Raw genomic sequence first — 19,192 nt, 5'->3', positions numbered from 1 at the left:
TGTGTGTGTGTGTGTGTGTGTGTGTGTGTGTGTGTGTGTGTGTGTGTCTGTCCTAGAGCACCCTTCCTCCCCTGTTTCCTAAGAACACTTCTTCAAGAAAGCTTTGCCTGAAGGGACAGAGCCCTCCCGCCCTACTCCCTGCCTCTAATAAAAGAAAAAGTCCAACCCCTTCCCAGCTGCTTGGGCTTCACTGCCTTAGGTGCCCTTTCACCATCACCACCTGCAGCCTCTGTAACTGGGACCAGGCTTTCAGCAGGCCAGCCAGAAGGGGAGGAGTTTGCTCAAAGCTGTTGGAATCAGCAGATATGCAAAATGACTGTAAGATAAAATAGCACAAGGCACATTGCTCCATGAAGTGGAAGAAGGGATCTGATTTCCACTCCAGCTTCGAATAGGAATTACAGAGTCATGCCAGCAAAAGCACTTCAAAATGCCAGCCTCTTCAGAGATATACCACAGTACCTGGTTTCTGCAAGGGGTGTGTGTGCAGTGTTGGTACTGTGGTAGCTAGGTGCATCCTTGGGTGTTTGTACCTGGGTAACAGACCCTGTATCTTTGTCTTTTTCTCTTCGGGCCCAGGCCAACCATAATATTTTTTTAAGCAGACTGCTCCATTTAAAAATTCCGTTAAATTGGTCACTTTCCAAGCTCTTTTCCCCTCATAATAGCTGTTTATTTTGCATTAAAATATTTTTATTAATCCTTTTGTGATTTCACATGTTGTCTCCATACATATATTTTCCAAATTCTCATCCTACAGTCAAGACTCCATGCCCTGCTTGTCACAACTAAGGCAGAGGGCACAGATACAAGTGAGAGGGAGGGATGTCCTCACACTTCTTACTCAAGGCTGTAACTAGCTCAGCACTAACACTTGCTCCTAAGGGTTATAACTAGCTTGGCACCAGCCTCCACCTTGTAGCTTTGGAACCCTGGAACCATAATAGCCAGTGGTGAGACCCCAGGAGACACTCAGATGACACCCTTATGAATGGAGATTAAAAATGCCTGCCCAAGCTGTTTGCAGAGTCTTGGCACCTGGAGGCAGGACAGCTTACATGCAGTGTGGTGAGGAAACACCACTGCTGAAGCAAGGACCGGGCCGACCAGCTTTCTCTCTGAACACTCACTGTGTGATCCTCAACTTCCATGGCCTAACTGTAAAAGGAGATATGAGTATTCATGTTATAAAGAGAACAGATAAGAGGCCGGGAGACAGTGCTTACGAGAGAGGCCAGTGCTCCGTAGGGAGGTGAGCAGGGAAGAGCAGCCCTTAGAACTGGCAAGCAAAGAAACCCAAAGACCCAGCGTGGACTACAAGGGTGGGAGGAGGAAGAGGAAGAGAGAGGAGAAGTATACTTTAAGCAGGAGGTTTTTCAGTAAAGATATGTAACAAGTTTTTGCAGGGCCTGGGGCAAAACGTAAGTGTAAGGCTTCTGGAAAAAACAAACAAACAAACAAACAAACAACCAAAGGGTAGAGCATGGTGTTTTCCTTCCTTCTGCATTCTCTGTCCTTCCCCTACCCCAAAGTTCTTATTTCAAAATACTTGTAGACACACAGAAAAGTTCCAAAGATCCTAGCGTTCTTGCGGCTTATTTTCCTCAATGCTAATGTCTTACATTATTTTGATGCCTTTGACTCAATGAGCAAATGGCTTGGTGAGTGTCACTTCATGACATGTTCTTCCGGGCAGGCGTAGAAATACCAGATGGGAAGACAGACCTTTGAGACCTAAGAGACTTGAGGTGATGCTTCCTATGACTGAAGATGCGCACACAGCTCACCAGCTACTTGCAACCATTCTTCCAAGCAGGCTGTTGCGTTATGGCTGACTAGGAAAAAACAGGCAAGCATTTTTCCTTAGCACGGGACTCTTTGGTTTACAGATAGAGTCCTAAGGGTACCGCTATGCCTTCCTTGGGACCTTTTGAGTACTGAGGTCAAAGGTCAGGCTGGTTGACACAAAATAGTCTTTCGGAAAGACGGAGCGGAGCCTTCGCTGAGCAAACGCATCCATCAGCTTGCTGGTGGGCAAGTCTGTGAGGGCACTTTCTTGATTCATGATTGATGTTGCAGGTCCCACCCAGTTGTGTTAGGTGGTCCTAGGTTGTGTAAAAAGAGAGCCGAGGGAGCCATGGAGCAAGGTAGTCAGCAGCATTTCATCATGCTCTGTTTGAGGTGCAGCCAGGTTCCTGCCATGCTTGAGTTCCTGTCTTGGAGCCCCTCGGTGATGGACTGGGGAATCACTTGAAGCCAAATAAACCCTTACCTCCCCAAGTGGCTTTTGTTCACAGCCTTTATCATGGCCACAGGACGACGACTAGAACAGTGACAAACAAGAAGGTTGTCATATGGAGACACTGGCTCTGTTTGCCAACCCAGGGCAAGAGCAGGCCTTAACTGTACCCCACCAGAGGACTCTGCACAGCACACTCACTCAGCTCAGATCTCTCCTGTGCCTGTGCCCAGATTCTGCCGGAAATGGTGGGAAGCAATAGTCATAGGTGATGAGAGGAAGAAGGATGCTGGATGGTTTCTGGGATGCCAGGGATCAGAGGAAGGGAGTGGTTCAGAAAACAGGGCTGGGGTGACAGCATGCTTGCTTAATGGCATGGCTTCATATTTAATCCTCAGCGCAGCAAAGAACAAGCAAGCAAGCAAACAAACCCCAAACACCTACCAAACAAACAAAAATTTTGAGAACCTGTCTAGAGGGACAGGCCAATAGCCAACTTCATTTGCAAAACCCAAGTGCCAAGATAAAGTATGAGCATTGGGGCAGCAAATATAGGCTCTTTAGTGTAGAGGGCTCTATGAAACTACACAGGTTATATTTCCAGAGAGCTATCTCTGTCCCTGTTGTGCATAAGAAGGTCCTAAAGGAAGTGTTGTTATCATTGTGGAAGCAAGTCTGGGGGAGGGGAGAGGCTAAGAACAGGGAATGCAAGCATGAATGGTGGTATCACGGAGCCTAGCATTCAAAGAGAAGCCACAGGGAAAGCCCACCTTCTTTCTTGTCATTCCTGCAAGAGTGGCCGAGGAAGATTTCCTTCCTTCAATAGTAAGGCCAGCATTGCATTTGATGAATGGGCAAAAGTTATAATTAATATTAATCTTGTAATGATATATTGTATTCAAATAGCTCTTTTCTCAATGGAGCTCCACAGTATTCATTAATCCTTGCAACACCTTTGCTTGACAGACAGACAAGGGGGTATGATTGATTTTTATTAAGGCTAGAGCCAAGGAAGAAGTCAGAGGTTAAATCATCAAAGACAATAGTATCTTCCAGATTCCTGGCAGGATTGTGTTTTCTCTATACTAAAGAGGATTCAGCTTAGCGCAGAGAAGCCACCCTTTTCCCTGAAAATGCTGCATTTAAAGTAACGCCTGACCAGGTCTTTTCTCCTTAAAATTGCATAATTGCTTTCCTAAATGCTGTCAGTCCTGAGTCTCCTCTTCCCTTTTTGGTCCATCTAACGTAGCTCTTAGCAGAAGGAGGCTGTGCAATACTTCCTCAGAAGGCCTGGTATGATGCTCACATTCATCTTGCCGCTGTGGCTGACCTCAGGCCAATTGCCCAAGGTCTGTGAAACTGAATTTCTTCACATGTAAAGTGATGTCAAATGAACAACCCTGCACTAGGTGGGAGTGTAGAACAGGTAATATGCCTTTAATTATCATATGTGCTTTGCAGATATCTCCTTCTTATTACAGATGGGGTGCAGGATCATTTTAGAAAATTAGGAGATGGCAGAGGAGGAAAACTTGACATGATACAGGTCTCGGTGGTTGGCTCCCATTATTAACATCATAGTACAAGCTTTTTTCATTTATGTATTGGTACTTACATACAAATGTATATAAATTAAATAAAATCACAATGTATACAATGTGTCTTTGTTCAGCCAATGCTCTTCCCCCCTTCCCCCTGTTTTTATAAATTTTCAGCGTGTCTGTTATTTGGGATCATAGTCTAAATCCCCCAGTCTTTTCACTCTAATCCAGGAGCAATGTGTGTGTGTGGTGGGGGAGGTGTACTGAGGGGTGAGTCTAGAAGGATGACCCAGAGGAGGGTGGGTGGGAAAGGGTAATTAGAAAGCTCTGAGTGGTCTCTGACGGCCAGCTCCTCCCAGTCAGAACACATGCAATAGATACCAACACTTACGAAGCTGGCGACCTGGCTGGCAGCAGACCTCAGCTCCCTGAAATCTAGCTCTGTAGTGTTCGAAGCTCAGTGTGATCTTTTTACCCCCTGACTTCATGGAGGAGGGGACAGAAGCTCCCCCAACAATGGAGACGTTCTATTGGATACAAATGGGGAAGTTGGAGTTCAAAGAGGTAACTGTTCTGCCCCCACAAATACATATGATTGGGAAGTGAAAACATCACAGGATACCTCAAATATAAACTTCCCTTCAAATTAAATGTTATCTAAATGCTGCTTTAGCCCAGCTTCATTTATATCAGGAACATGTCTGTTAAGCCTCTCCCTGTTTGCCACATAGAAAAGGAATGTAAACATCTTTCCCTTGTAAGGTTCATATAGTTGAATTGTCTTCTTATGAATTGGTGGCAACTGTTGGCATAGTTAATGTTATGGGTCAAAGCAATTAGAGCAATTACAACCTATGACACGGAGGGTAAATTTCCTAAGTGTCTATATGGCAAAAACAAACAAACAAACAAACAAACAAACAAAAAACAGTTACCAAAAACCTGAAATAAAGTATGATCCAATTTACATAATGTGCTAAAGCAAGGAGCAAAATGAACCTATGAATCCAGAGGGAAATAATGATCATCTTTGTGGGGCAGTGGCATGTTGGTGACCAGAAATGACTTCCTTTATGGGACTATGATGCCACAATGGATCAAGCGTTGTCTATGTGCTGGCTACATTAATCTGATCATTTTAGGAAAGTTTATGTCTTCTTTCATGATTTGTTTCTTTTTGACATTCTGTGTAAGTATTCTTTCAACAAAGTCCCATTTAGAGACTAGGCTAGTCCAAAACAAACATAAGCACCCCACCCAATACAGAACAAGAGCGGGCTTTCTGAAAGGGGAGCATCTGAACTGGGGCTTCTGGAGGGCTCTCACAGCTGAGTGATGTCAGTCAAGCCGTGTGCTCTCATGCAAGACACTGGGGGGCTCTTAGGAACTCAGATGTAGGCAGTACTCATGGGAGACAGACTGTGCCTTGTCTGAATCCTGCCTGAACCACTTGCAAGCCATGGGTCCTGAGACAAAAGCCTACCGTCCCCCTACAGCAGCTCCATTTTCTTCTACTTTATTTGGGGGCTTCAACCAGTTGTGAGGACTAAGCAAACAACACATGCCAAAAACAGCTTGAGAACTTTTTCTATTTTTTTTCCTTCTTCTTTTTAGTCTTTACCTTCCTGAGGATACATTGACATGTTTCATAGCTAACTCGTGTGGAGAAACAGTTTGGCTCCAGGGAAAGGAAGAGAGGTAAGAGGAGCCACACATGCCCCTTTGTGCTGGGTTACTTCATGCCTTCTTGGTAGTCTCTTTATTGGCTTTCCACCAAATCCTACTGACGTTCCAGAGCAATGGCCTATCAGATACTGAGAATTAAGCAATAAACTACTCATTCATTCATTCATTCATTCATTTATCAGAAGTAGGCTGAACACCTACTATGTGCCACGCCTGCTGCTGGGTGCCATGCTGACTATAACACTGAGTAAGTCCCGCTGACTCAGGAACCAAACTATTCTTGGTGTTGAATGATAAGAAATCCCCTTGTTAATCTCCTAATGTTAAGGGTATGAACTTAGATGTCTTACCAGAATCTTTTCCATTGTTCTGAAGAAGTGACATGTATACATTTGTTAGATCTTTGCATTTAGCTTATGGCCCTAATTTTATGCACAAGCATCTAGCTTTGTAGATGTCCTTAGTCTAGGTGCCTTGAAAGATGCTAAGTACCTCAAAATGAGCTTGCTTATTTCATTTTGATGTTCCTCTCCACAGTATAATAAATATTTGTTAATATGTAATATAACTTCATCTACATGAAGATAAAGTTTTGTCATTTAAATAGGTTGATGTTATTGTCCTATTTATTTGGTGCTCTTCTTTATGATTTTGTCCCTTAGAGTTAACAGCATCTTTTTTTCCTATCAAGCTGTGGTGCTCAAAGCTGTGTATTTAATATTGATGAATAGTTAATAAAACGTACTCATGTTGGAATGCAACATCTCAGGAAAGCATGTGTTTTGAACCTTAAGTAGAATACTCTTAGAACAAAGTGCAGCCACAAGAGAACGTTCACATGCTCTGCAAGGCAACTCTTCCAAAACCACAGTTTATAAGCCCTAGGTGGGCTCTCTGTAGCCTGGACTTGGTTCATGTGTCTTTATAAATATGGAATATCGCAATTGCTTATGACAGGGACTTCGCCCTGGGTGGATTCACTGGAGAGCTTCAAGCCCTCAAGGGAAATAACAGTAGAAAGTAGGTCATTTTGATGCCTCCGTCTTTAGCAACTCCTCAAGATGCCAAGTTACAAATCTCCAATTGCAACTAGCTTTTGTGTATAGAACTTGACAGTTTACCGGCCACTTTCTCTTGCATGCCTCATTTTTTCCTTGAAAAATGAACCCCATGGGACAGAATAACAATGATGATGTGGAGTTTCCGTGATGCACACGAGAAGACTGAGGCTTGTCCCACAGTTCATTCCAAGCATTGAAACAGGAGCGGGGGTGGTGTGGTGTGGGGGGAGGAGGGGTAGAGAGAGGAGATAGAGAACGTGAACTTCAGTTCTCCATCTCGAAGGTCTGTGATTTTTTTTTTTTTAATAAGCCACAAGCCCTGTTATAAACACAGGGTTACCATCAAAGTTCCTTGGAGGCACATAGAGAAAGAAAAGCTAGGTCCCAGCTATGCCAGTTGGTAGCTCTGCCCTCCTTGGTTCTTTCGTTGACCCCTGCAGAAGACTTCATTGCTATATGATCTTATATTAAAGCAGAGAATAGCTCGTCCTAGACAATAAACCTACTGGGACGTTGATCTTGAACTTCAGCCTCCTAAACTGGGAGAAATACAAGTCTATTACCCAGTTCAAATATTTGGTTCTAGCAACTGGTACAAACTAAAATGCCTTCACTTTTTAATTGCAGCTGCTTTGCAAGGGATGGTGGTGGCTAGCACTGTGGAGCAGTATTGGTGACAGAGAGAGAGAAGTGGATTTGAGACATCTAAGAGGGCGAACCTCCTGATCTCCAGTGTGGCAGTGTTTGGTTGATATTCAAAATGCAGCATCCCTGCAAATTTTTCAGGTCCAGAAACATGACTTTTATCCAAATGTTCTGGGTTCCCTCAACTTAAAACTAGTTCTAAGCATAAGAATCTACTGACAAGTCAGAGGTTAATGCATTAATATATGTAGAAAAATCATTTTATGAAAGGCTTTTAATATCTTCCTAGTCATCTCTTCTCCAAATCATATTCATAAGATCACTTGATAAGCATAAAACTGAGAAAGCAGATAGGCAAGTGCTTTGAAGGACTTCTTTCTTCAAGCTTGATGTCTGCAGCCTCACTGCTGAGAGATACTGAAGTTGTCTAGGCCCCAGCTTTTGCACCCGCCTATAGTGGCTTTCCCAGCCTAGTCCACCTGGCCAGTACATAGTTATCTTTTGAGATTTGGCCTGAAGCCATCTCTTCATGATTTTCTAAGCATTCTAGGTCGAATTAAAGTCCCTTCCTTTAAACTCTCACAATTCATGCTGGCCACTGTTCTCAACTGGCTATATTTTACCAAATGTTTCTTCTCATATCCTTCTAGATGCTAACCCTTAAGAGAGAAGGATATTGGTGGACTTGTTGACATGACCCAAATAAGAAAATATTAGGATATCCATTACTAAAGGGAGAGGAACCTTTGCTAATGAATAGTACTGAAGACACAGCATTAATAATTCTTCCTTGTCCCCATTTTTTAAAAAATAAAACTAATCTACAAATAATCTGTGTTCTTTCTCAGTGATTTATTCAATGGTACAAAAAGTAATGCACTCTGGGTTTCTTTCACATTCTTGCCCAGGTTTCTAGAAGTGGCTAGGTTAAAACTGAGGGACATTCTGCCTGTCCATAGGACTTCTACTAAATCACTTGGAGATTTTTAACTCTCTCAAACAGTTATGTTCAGGAAATTATTTGTAAATTTCCATGCACCAAATGTTACTAGAATCCCAAGTGGCATTTTTACTCATCATTAAAAAAATGTGATCAAAATTCAGAAGGAGCAGAGTTAGAGCTCAGGGCCCAAGACAGCAGTGTGGGGGATAGATTTGAAGATGGTGAAAAATGGATGGGATTTGGAGAGCCAGAACGATGAAGCAAGTGATGGAGCACAGGAAGAAGGGTACAGTGTCAGAAGTGAGCCACACCACCGTGTCCCATTCGGAACAGCAGAGAGGCCAGCGTTCCTTCGCTAGAACATTTGGCTTTGATCGGAGTTGGACAAAGCTGCGGGGGTAATATAGTGGCAGACAGAGCTCGCCCAGGAGAATGTTTTATGCTAGAACAAGGAATGTGCGTTTATTTGGCAGGCAATGTAGAGCCATTGAAAAGTGTGCAACAAAAAGAATGGTGTGTGAACGTGTTTTATAAATCTCTTAATCCACTTTATAGCTGCCTAGTGCTTTGCTGTTATGGATTACTGTCCATGCGTCATCTTTTTAATCCTCATCACACCTTAGCAGAGCACTCGGGTTGTCCCTATATCATAAAGAAAGAGACTGAAGCTTGGATGGTTTCAGTGTTTCACCCGAAATCCCATAAACAGAAAGCACCAGACCCAGAGGTTTAATTCTAGGCTGTCTGACTCCGAAGTTTGCTGGGTTACTATGTGTAATGCACCTATAAGAAGAGGAATTGTTGCTTTGACTGTAGCAGGTTGTAAGAGTTATGCAACACAGCAAAGGATATATATGAGGTAGACCGTTATTGGAGATTACTGTTTGAAGCGAAAGACAGGTGCTTAAGAAATACTATAGCCTGATATTAGGGTGTTCAATATGGAGTGTGAAGGTTATTTATATCTTAAATAAATTTTGCTTTATTTTTGTTTTTTAAAAGATTTATTTTATTCTTAATTGTGAGTGTGTGTGTGTGTATGTGTGTGTGTGTGTGTGCATGTGTGTGTGCGCATGTACTTACACACATGTGTGCACTTTAGAGTCCAGAAGAGGGTATGTGATATCATGGAGCTGGGGTTACAAGTGTTTGTGAGCCTCCTGTTAGGTGCTGGGAACCAAAGTGCACACCTAACAGTACATGCTCTTACCCCCGAGCCATCTCTCCAGGCCCCAGACTTTATTTTTAGAAGAAAAGAAATATCAAGGGACAATAGATAGAAGAAGCCGGATGTGTCTTGTTGAGTTCAAAGGTGGTTAATGGAGAGGAAACCAGTAGTTTTCTGATCTCACAAAGCATTATTGACTAAAATCTTTTATCTGGCTCTAGGCAAGAGTCTGTACACGGAGCTATCTTGGGTGCCTTTAGGCAGGTCACCTGAGAATAGTTTTGCATTTGTCCATCCATGTACCACAAAGGGGAGAAATGTCCTCATCCTGTTTATAATCTGGAATTTCTGTGCCATCCAGTATGAGCTAGTAGCTACTGGGTTACTGAAATGCAGCCAGCCTGATATAAGAGAGGTTGCAGATATAACATTTCATTTTGTAAGAAAAAATTAAAGACTGTAGCTGGTTATACTTCATCACAGGGTGAAACAATAGTATTTTAGATATAAAATGTTAAATATGTTATTGAAATTGTTTCAGAAAGCTTGAGAGATGGCTCAGTGCTTAAGAGCACTTGACATTCCTGCAGAATACCTGGGCTAAGTTGCTAGCACCCACATGGTGGCTCACAATCTGTAACTGTAACACCAGGGGATCTAAAACCCCACTTTGACCCCTGAGAGTGCCAGGGATGCAAATGGTACATAAACAGACATCCAGGAAAACACTTATATACATCAAGTTAAAATAAATCTTTAACAAACCGGTACTTGATTTTTTCCTGAGTTTGCTAGGAATTTTCATTATATATCTATTGGGCCATACTGTTTCAGAGCCTAAGACTGTAGCTAAAACCAGAATACTCCAAGGCCTACATTCATCTCACCATAAATGCTTTCAAAGCAGTGCTAACAACAGTAAGGATTGTGGCTAACACCAGTCAGTCAGGACCTAGACACTTTACATCCATTAGCCAATTTAATACTTATCATAATATTTACCATATACCTATGTAACAGATAATTTTATTTTATAGATAAGAAACAGGGAAATTCAGTAACTTTCTCAAGGTCACAGACAGAGCAGAGCTGGACTTTCACCTTCCTAAGTCTGCCCCAGAGGAATCATGGAGGTTCTCATGGCCCCGTGCTGGGCAAATCCTAACAAGATCTTGTTTTTCCTATCGCAAGTCAAGCAACGCTTGAGAAATTGTATATATCAACTCATCTAATATCTGTGACAACCCCAGTAAATAGTAATTATCCATCTTTCATACTGAACAAACAAACTGTAGCTCAGAAAGGCGACAGAGTTTGTTCAGTAAGTACAGGCTGGAATCCACTTTCTAGTCCAGCCTGAATCCAGAGCTGGCGCTTAGCCCTGTACCAGTTTATGAATTGCGTGACAGCCCCTTTGGGGTCATTCTGGGGGCTAAATTCCAGTGAGTGACTCTTCTCTCAGACTGGCTCCCGTGTTTTCAAAATCATTGTAAGAGTCTCATCTGAACCCAAGCTTGGGGCTAAGCATCCCATCTGAGCCAACCATTCTAGACACCATTTTCCTGGCAGTTCTTTTGTGTGTGTGGGGGGGAGACGCTAATGAAATGTAATTCTATTTTTTAACAACAGAAAAGAAGCTGGGCATGGTGGCATACACCTTCGGTCCCAGCACCAAAGAGGCAGAGGCAGGTAGATCTATGTGAGTTAGTTCCAGTCTGATCTATACAACAAGACCCAGACTAGTTAACAATACATAGGGAGACCCCCCCCCCCCCCCCCCGTCTCAGACAAGCCAAGCCAAGCCATCAACCAAAACCCCCAGTCTTTGCATCAAGTAGTTTCAGTAAGAGCTGGCTATTCATCTCCACCACATCCCTGCCCTCAGATCCCATCATCCACCCCAGCATGGGGTGTGTAATGTTTCCATTAGGCAGAGGTAATCATAGATTTTAGAGATAAAACAGTTCGGTCCTCTTGAAGACTTCCTCAGCTAACATCTAAGCACCTGGGATTTGTGTCTATGTGGGGGGTGGAGGTGGGGCTGAGGTGGTAGACGCAAAGAAGGAACACCCAGCAGGAAATTTGGACTCTCAAGGTGTTTGGGGGTTGGGGGGTGGGTGAGAATGGTATTCTAGATGAGCATGTAGAACTCCCAGATGGGAATGTGGACAGGACAAGTCAAGCACAAACAGGAGTTTTGTATGACTGTGTATTGAGGAAAGGTTACCAGCATGCCTTTCACAGCCTCTGTGCGTAGACAAACAGTCGCTTTGTGACAGATTCAGAATTTGCGAGGAGATGTAAAATTAGGGCCCAGGTTTCATGGCAACCCAACTTGTCACAATAGCAAACAAGAATAGTTTTGAGAGTCAGAGGAAGCCAACGCTGGCTATGTCACAGCTAGCTGGCTCTCTGGGCTAGCTTCTCCTTATTTAGCAGTGCTTCCGTTCCTGCCCTGAATTCTCCCGGTCCGTAAGCAACGTCACTTCACTGAACACAGCTCCAGACTTTAAGAAAAACAAAATTTTGTATCTCAGCAGTGGTTTTCCTGGCCTTTCTCCTTCCAAAGAAATTTCATTCTGGTTTTCCCAGTTGACTCCTGGAGTCTGTAGCTGTCAGCTGTGCCTGCTCCTTCTCTGTTTCCTCTGTTCTAATGCAGGGTCTGCTGCAGAATAATGCAAGGTCTGTTTCAATGTGATTAAAGATTTCAGTGTTTGCTTTAAACCAATATTTACCAGTAAAACCTAGCCAATGTAAATGTGCAGGCTAGGTAGAAAATACGGGCTTAAATCAATCTCCCCCGGAACACAGACAGACAGATGGACAAGGACTTAGTGGGTATTTTGGAATTTGGCAGGCCACTTCTGCCATTTTGGCCTTTTTATTATTATTATTATTATTATTATTATTATTTTATTTTTTATTTTTTGGTCAGCTTCACACATTTTGCAACGGAACACTGTTTTAAAACAACCCTTAAAACAGAAAATCTAAATAATACAGTGCTAAATTGTTTAAAAGTAGTTTTTTTTCTCATTGGCCAGTATTAGACATTTATTATTTTTTCACGGAGTTTCTTCTGGCACTTGTCAAACACTGTCACATTATCTGATTTAAAAGGCTCCCTTGAATGAGGAACAAATTGGGTTATTTGACATAGCAGTAAACTTAGAATGCTAATCATTTTTTAAATAGCTCATACTCCAGTGTTACACGCCCCACAGAAACAGTGGACATTTTGAGGTTGAGTCAGCTTTTCTGAGTTACAGCTTCATTTTTGCAAACTTTTACTGAATTCAGTTTCTTCATTGGCTGGATTCCTTGACGGAATGAGTTGTGGCATCACTCTGAATGACTTGTAAGTAGTGGTAGTGTTGATTAGGAACTGCTTAGCTTAGCCAGTCAGCCAAATATCAGCCCGAGCTGCTACATCATAGCCCAGAAGTTTACAGAAGGATGGGAGGGAGGCAGCCCAGCCCAGCCCTCTTCTTACGCTGTGACGGCCATGACTCCCATACTGCACCTTTCCTTGGGGAGGGAATATGGATTTGAGTTGGAGATGATTGAATGACTCATCATCTGTAAGAAAGGCCACTGAAATTGCTAGGGCCTTGAGGTGTGTCTACTCAGTAGCAGCCACTTAATGAACGCTTTCCTCATATACAGATAGATGCACGGAGATGCATTAACCTAATGTAATTCTAATGTAGAGCTGAGTAGAGGATTTTTTTTCCAGATTTATAGGCAAAATCAATGTCTATGTCTACTGGTAATGAATCAATTTGTGGCTTCCTCTAATTCTAAATGTTAAAAGCCTACGCGCCAAAGACTGAAGCACACTGAGGTACTATAAAAAGGGTGACATTTACCATTACAACCATCAGCTGAGGTGGTAATGTTCATCCTCAATGAAAAAAAAAATTGTAAAACAATGTGGTGAGGTAGATTTGTTGTCACTATTTTATGAATGACAGGTAGGTGGACAAGAAATGGTGACTGGGACAGGAAAGGATGCTCTGGGTCTAAGGACCTCACAGTGAATTACAATGGGGAGAGCAAATGCTTTAGTGGGCAAAAGACTCTATCCTGGCTGCCCTCAATGATTATGTGGCCTGGGAGGTGCACAGAAAGGAGCACAGAACGTAAATAGTCAGGGCATAATAACAAGCCAGGTAGAGGTACCCACAGGCAGAAGGGCAGGGCCCACATGAAATGAAAAAGCAGGGAGCAGACAGATTGCACACAGGGCTTAGTGTTGAAGAAAAACAGGGCAGGGTCAGATTCTGAAATGAGCAGAGCTGACTGGATTTGGTGCCGGGACTTCATGCTCCTGAATAAAGGGAGGTGTGGGGAGAGCCGGGGGCAATCAGGACAGTGAGCATATTTAAGGGGCTCTCACTGGGAAGTAGCAGGTTTTAGCAGTTCTATAAGACTCTCCTGCAGAGGCCCAGGGTGAGAGGCAGCCAGGTAGTAGAGGTGCTGATTTCAGGAAAAAAGAAAATAGTTATGTTCAAAGCCATGTTTGGAGGGGGTGGGGGGAGATCTTTATAAGAGATGGGAAACACAAGAGATGAAAGGGAGGTGAGTGACCAGTGGAAAGATGCCTGGACCACGTGACATGGCCTGATTCCCATGTAACCGCAGGGTTGAGTGTGAGTCTTCTGAGAATGGACAGAACTCAGGCATGGATTGCCACAGAGGAGGCCTGCACATCCGGACACATTCACTGGCTTCTGATTGGTTCCTGGAGAAACGTCAGCAGCAAGTATTCACAGATGATCTCAGCACCTCTTGCTCTCTCCGCATTTCATCAGTCTCCCGTGGCCACCTTCTGAGAGGAAAGCTAGGAATGATAAAGTGTGTGGTGATTTCCAACTCTTCGGGGCACACACGTAATGTGAGATGTTCCTTTCTTCTCTGACTCCATAAGCAACCGCACCAGTCCTCCCTGGTGCAAAAGACTAGTAAAACCAAATGACCCTGAGAGGCCAGCCATATTTTATCCAACTCCTTGCTTCCCAGATGGTAATACCCAGACCCAGAGAGGAGACCTAACATCTGCCAAAAGTACAACCATTCTGTCTACAGAGCACAAGAAACCAGTTTCTCTATCTAGGCTTGCATATATCAAAAGTAAACGTGGCAGTTACTACCATTGAGGTACTTGTAGTCCCCAGAGACTCTTTCAGAGGGACTGATTGCATTCCTTAAGTGGAATGGTTGAGGGGAGTTTTCTGGAGGAGGATGCACATTGGCACTATTCTGTATGTGTGGCCAGGACTAGAGATGGATACTCAGTGGTGCTTAGAGTTGCTGTGAGGTTCGAATAGTCTTGGTGGGCAACTGAGGATGGTGTAGAATAGATGGAGAGGGAGGCAGAGTTCTGCTGGGATTTCCAAAGGTGGGGAATCAGGAAGTTGTGAACTAAATCTCAGAGTGTGCAGCCAGCTGCCAGTAACCAGTCCTCACTCCCTAACCTACCAGCCTGAGGCCTTTTGCTGCACCCTGTCATGCCATGACCCTGTTTTTTTCATGATCAATGTTATTTGCTGCTTTTGAGTATGTTGGAGAGAAATGATGAATGGATACTGTTGATGTTTGACAAGGACATCAGCAGGTGATTGGCAACAGCTGCTACCCATACCTGATCTTAGGGAATGGCTTCTGAGGCAGTGGCTGCTGCTGCAGCTGCCACTCATTGTAGAGGCCACCGGGGTCAATGGCCTTTTCTGGATCTTCTCTCAAGCCATTGGTGATGTCTTCAGTCAGACACTGTGGTGTATGACATCCTTGACACACTGAAAGCATAATAAAATCAAAGACTGCCTCTGAGCACCAAACGCAGGACCTTATCCTCCATGGATGGACAGTCAACAAGAGTGACAAAGTACCTATTAGGTAAAACAAGTCATGATGTGATAATTTGACAAATTTCTCAAATGTATATGCTTGTGTTATCTCAAATCATCCAGACAGCAGCGCTCAGAAGTGAGTCCTTGCGAGCCTGATTTTAAAAAAAAAAAAAAATGTACTCCACAGATTGAGAAATCCACAGAGGTTACAATTGTATAGCTAATCCAAGGGACAATTGGGACATGAGGCCAGGTCTTCAGTTTCTCTGAATGAAACCGAACTATAGTTCTTAGCCACAACCCTCTCTTCTTCCTCCATCATTTCTGAAAACTCAGATACCGTCTCCATACTAAATCAACACCATCCAAAGTTCTAGTAACTGAAACAAGATAAAATTTCAGTGGAAGAGACAGACATGCCAATCTATAAAATGTGATGAAACATTGAAATTTACAGATTGATTAAATGCCTCCTCCGACAAGGATGTTATTAAGACCTTCATGTCTAACATCTCATGAAGTAGATACTGTGTTCCCCATTTTGCAACCAGGGGAAACTTTAGATTAGGAAGTAACCAGTATGAATTATCAATGTTCTCCTTTTCTCTCCATCCCAGTTTCTCCATGCTTAGCATGGTACCTTGCTATAGGCACCACCGTGTTAGAGCTACACCAGCACAAGGAGGGAGCCAGAAAGAGATGATTGACCGAAGGTTGCCACCACACAGAGCAATGTCCTGGTCATATGAAGATGCTCTTGGAAGTTGGTCTTTGGTTTAAACATTGAATTTTAAAAATGAGGTGGCTTAGAAATTCCACTTGCAAGTATTTTTTTTTCCTTGAAAAATTGGATGCAAAACACTCGTCAGTGATGCCATGAGAGCGAACATTCGAGATCTGTTCCTGAAGAGGCAGTGTTGCTCTGTTTGCCCTGGGAGGATGAGGCTGAGTCCTCTCCTGGGGAAAGAGGTCTTGCTGAGAGTTGGGACAGCTGGACCTCGCTCCCAGCTCTATCACTGACTCGCACTAGTGAGGTCTGTTTCTAAGCTGTATTCATAGAAGGTAATTCATAGAACTCTCTGATACTCCATTATTCCTTCATTTGTCCAAGAAGGGTGGGAAAGCTCAGGGCTCACCTCCGGGGAGTGTGGTGGAGAGATGAGGTCACCTTGTCTCTTCAGAAGCTCTGCCACCTGAGGTCCTCTCAACCCCTGAGCCCTGTATATGCCTAATTGTCACATGTCACATGCTATCATGTTCCAGACCTGCCCTCCATCACTAATCTGGAAATGGATCTCTAAGTAATGAAATCGCCTAACTCTGGAGGAGCCTGGCAAGTTCTCCGGGAATTTGTCAGAGGCTTGTATCTGCAGCACTAAATGGCTGCTTGAAGCTGGGGTGCTGTTCGTAACATTATGAATTACAGGAACCAACACTATTTATTAGGATAATTCTATGTATGGGGTGGTGTGCCATGAGGGAGGCTTTCCCCCTCTGCTCACAATTACCTACTCCTCTTGGCAAATGGAAGGAGTGTAATTATCTCCGTTCTCCAAAGAACCTGTGGCTACAGGAGGCTAAATAACTCGTGGAGTCACATAGCCACAGCGTGGGCGAGCCTGTTTTCCTATTCGGGCTTGTTGGACCCGAAAGGCACAGTCCCTTCTCTCTTATTAGGCTCCATGGGGCCATGTGGCGCTTTACCCCACATGTTGACCCGAGGTGAACATCTGACAAGGATGCACAGCCGAGGTGGGGGGGGGGGACTCACGCTTATTCTCACTGTACAATTTGCAAAGTGCTTGCTCACATCACATCATCCGATTCTCCTAGCAGTCTGGAGAGTGAAGCTGGGTGTGAAATCGGTTTCACAGAAGATGAAATAGCATCTGGGGAGGCTAACTTAGAGGCTTTGAAACCCCCCCCCCCACTCTACTAATCACATACTTGTCTAGATTTCCAACCACCCAGGGACATCATTTTCCTGAACATTTTGTCTTGTGTCTTTAAGGATATTCAGTTATTTATATTTATATTGCAAGATGGCTGAGGGCCCTCCCGGACAGACATTACAGAACAGCAGCTGTTGTTTCCTTAAAATTTCCCCCCTGGGACTCTGTGCACACGATTTCCAAACAACTAAACAGAGTGTGGTGAATCTTAAGGTCCTGAAGCTTCGTAATAATAGTTTTCTTCTTTTAAAATGACAGTGCACCTTGATCCCTCTCCTGAGTTAGAAGCTAATACATGAACTGTGCTAGATTTTGTGCCATCTTTTCTGACTGTAAAGCCGTAACACTTATAGTATATAGTGTATATCATGTGGAGCTTGCTCACAGTATTTGATGGGGTTTATGAAGTAGCTGTAATTAAATATTGTCATAAATATTAGCTGTCTGGTATTGTATTCAATAAGGACTTTCTCATGGAAGTACATCTCCCTCTTACCCTCCACTGGGCTGTTCCTCTGCTCACACTTCTCATCATCATCCTTCCTATATAGGAATACATGCTTATACTTTAATATTGAAAACATGTACATGATTTTAGTCTACATGAAATCTTGGAACCACATATGAGAGAAAACATGTAATATTTGACTTTCTAAGACTAGCTTAGCTTACTTAATATTATCTCCAGTTACATCTGTGTCCCTGAAAACATTGTAATTTTGTTCTCTAAAAACCTGAGAAAAATCTATTGTCTATTTGAGGACATTTACTCCTGTGTTGATGGACGCCTAGGTTGTTTCCATAACTTAGCTGTTGTGAAGAGTGTGCCAGAGTAAATACTGAGATGCAAGTGTCTCTGTGATGTGCTACCTGGAGTCGTTTGGGTCAACAGCCACCAGCAGTCCTGCTGTATCATAAGTCAGACCTAGCTTTCATTTTTGTGACGAGCCTCCATAGAGCCTGGGTAGTCTATGTTCACATCAGCACTCTATTAATCCTTGCCAGCATTTATTGTTATTTTTTTCTTATGACTGCTATTCTGACAGGGGGGTATGCCTGGGGCCCTGCAGAGGCCAGAAGAGGATGTTGGATGACCTGGGACTGGAGTTGTAGACAATTGAGGGGCACCATGTGGTTGCTGGGAATCCAACCTGAGTCCTCTGGAAGAGCAGCTAGGGCTCTTAACTGCTGAGCCTCTTTCCAATTCTATCAATTCGGTTTTAATTTTAATGTTCATTTCTCTGGTGACTAGTGAGGTCACAGTTTGTTTATGTCTATTAATCATCTGTGTTTTATGGGTTCGTTATCCCATTTATTGAATGGGTTGTTTAATGTCATGTTTCACATTTTTTTTTTTTTTGCCTTTTGTATATTCTAGACACTAATCCTGTGTCAGAGGTACAGCTGGCAAAGATTTCTCTCCCATATCAGGTTATTTCTTCCCTTCACCATTTCCTTGCTGTGCAGAAGTTTTTAAACTTCATGAGGTCCTGTTTGTCATCTTCTTGAAATGAATTTCCTGAGCAACTGGGATTTTATGTGAGAAGTCCTTGCTCTGCTAGACAGTTGGAGTTTCGGGTCTTGAAATAAGATCTGTGATCCACTTGGAACTGACTTTTGTGCAAGGTGAGAGATAATGGCAGTTTCAGTTTTTTTATATTTTAATTTTTATTGCAAATTTACACATAGTATTTTTAGAATTGCAAGGAGTGACAGGACAGAGGGGGGAATCCTTTTTTCATTAATTATTAAATCTTAAAATATAATTTATTATCTCTAATATTAACCAAACTTATAATCTACAGTTATTTTAGAATATAAACAATAAGATATCTGTATAGCTATTTAAATTGTTCAGGATTATACTTTGTTGACAGAGGCCAAAACTAACCTTTCTGCATGGCAATGCCAAGAACCTACCAAAGAGGAAGAGAAAAGAAAATGTCATTAAGGAGCTGAGCATCAGTGCCTGTGAGGTAAAGTTTAAAAAAAGGGCCAATGAGAGCAGCATGCCCAGTAGAAGCCATGTGCATCCAGAATTTATTTAATAGCAGCAAATTATTGTGGATAATGGCTTCAGAGATAAAATATCTAAATCCAACTCC

At 43.0% G+C, this 19,192-nt stretch overlaps 1 protein-coding gene across 5 annotated transcripts in view; it reads right to left on the bottom strand.

The window, feature by feature from the left end:
- Positions 1-19,192, bottom strand: part of Pde4b (phosphodiesterase 4B) — a 524,127-nt gene that overhangs the window by 38,692 nt on the left and 466,243 nt on the right. Inside the window, exon 7 of one of the 5 annotated variants that reach the window (XM_021199494.1) lies at positions 13,823-14,111. The exons of the other annotated variants lie outside the window; for them this stretch is intronic. Coding sequence (XP_021055153.1) covers positions 14,065-14,111 — 47 coding nt within the window. The 3' untranslated portion in view covers positions 13,823-14,064. Of the gene's footprint in view, positions 1-13,822; positions 14,112-19,192 lie in introns of those variants that run through there. 5 annotated transcript variants of the gene reach the window in all.

Source organism: Mus pahari, chromosome 6, assembly GCF_900095145.1.
Source record: "Mus pahari chromosome 6, PAHARI_EIJ_v1.1, whole genome shotgun sequence".
Lineage (NCBI taxonomy): Eukaryota > Metazoa > Chordata > Mammalia > Rodentia > Muridae > Mus > Mus pahari.
Note: the sequence above shows the minus strand (reverse complement) of the source record. Positions and strands in the feature narration are given on the sequence as shown.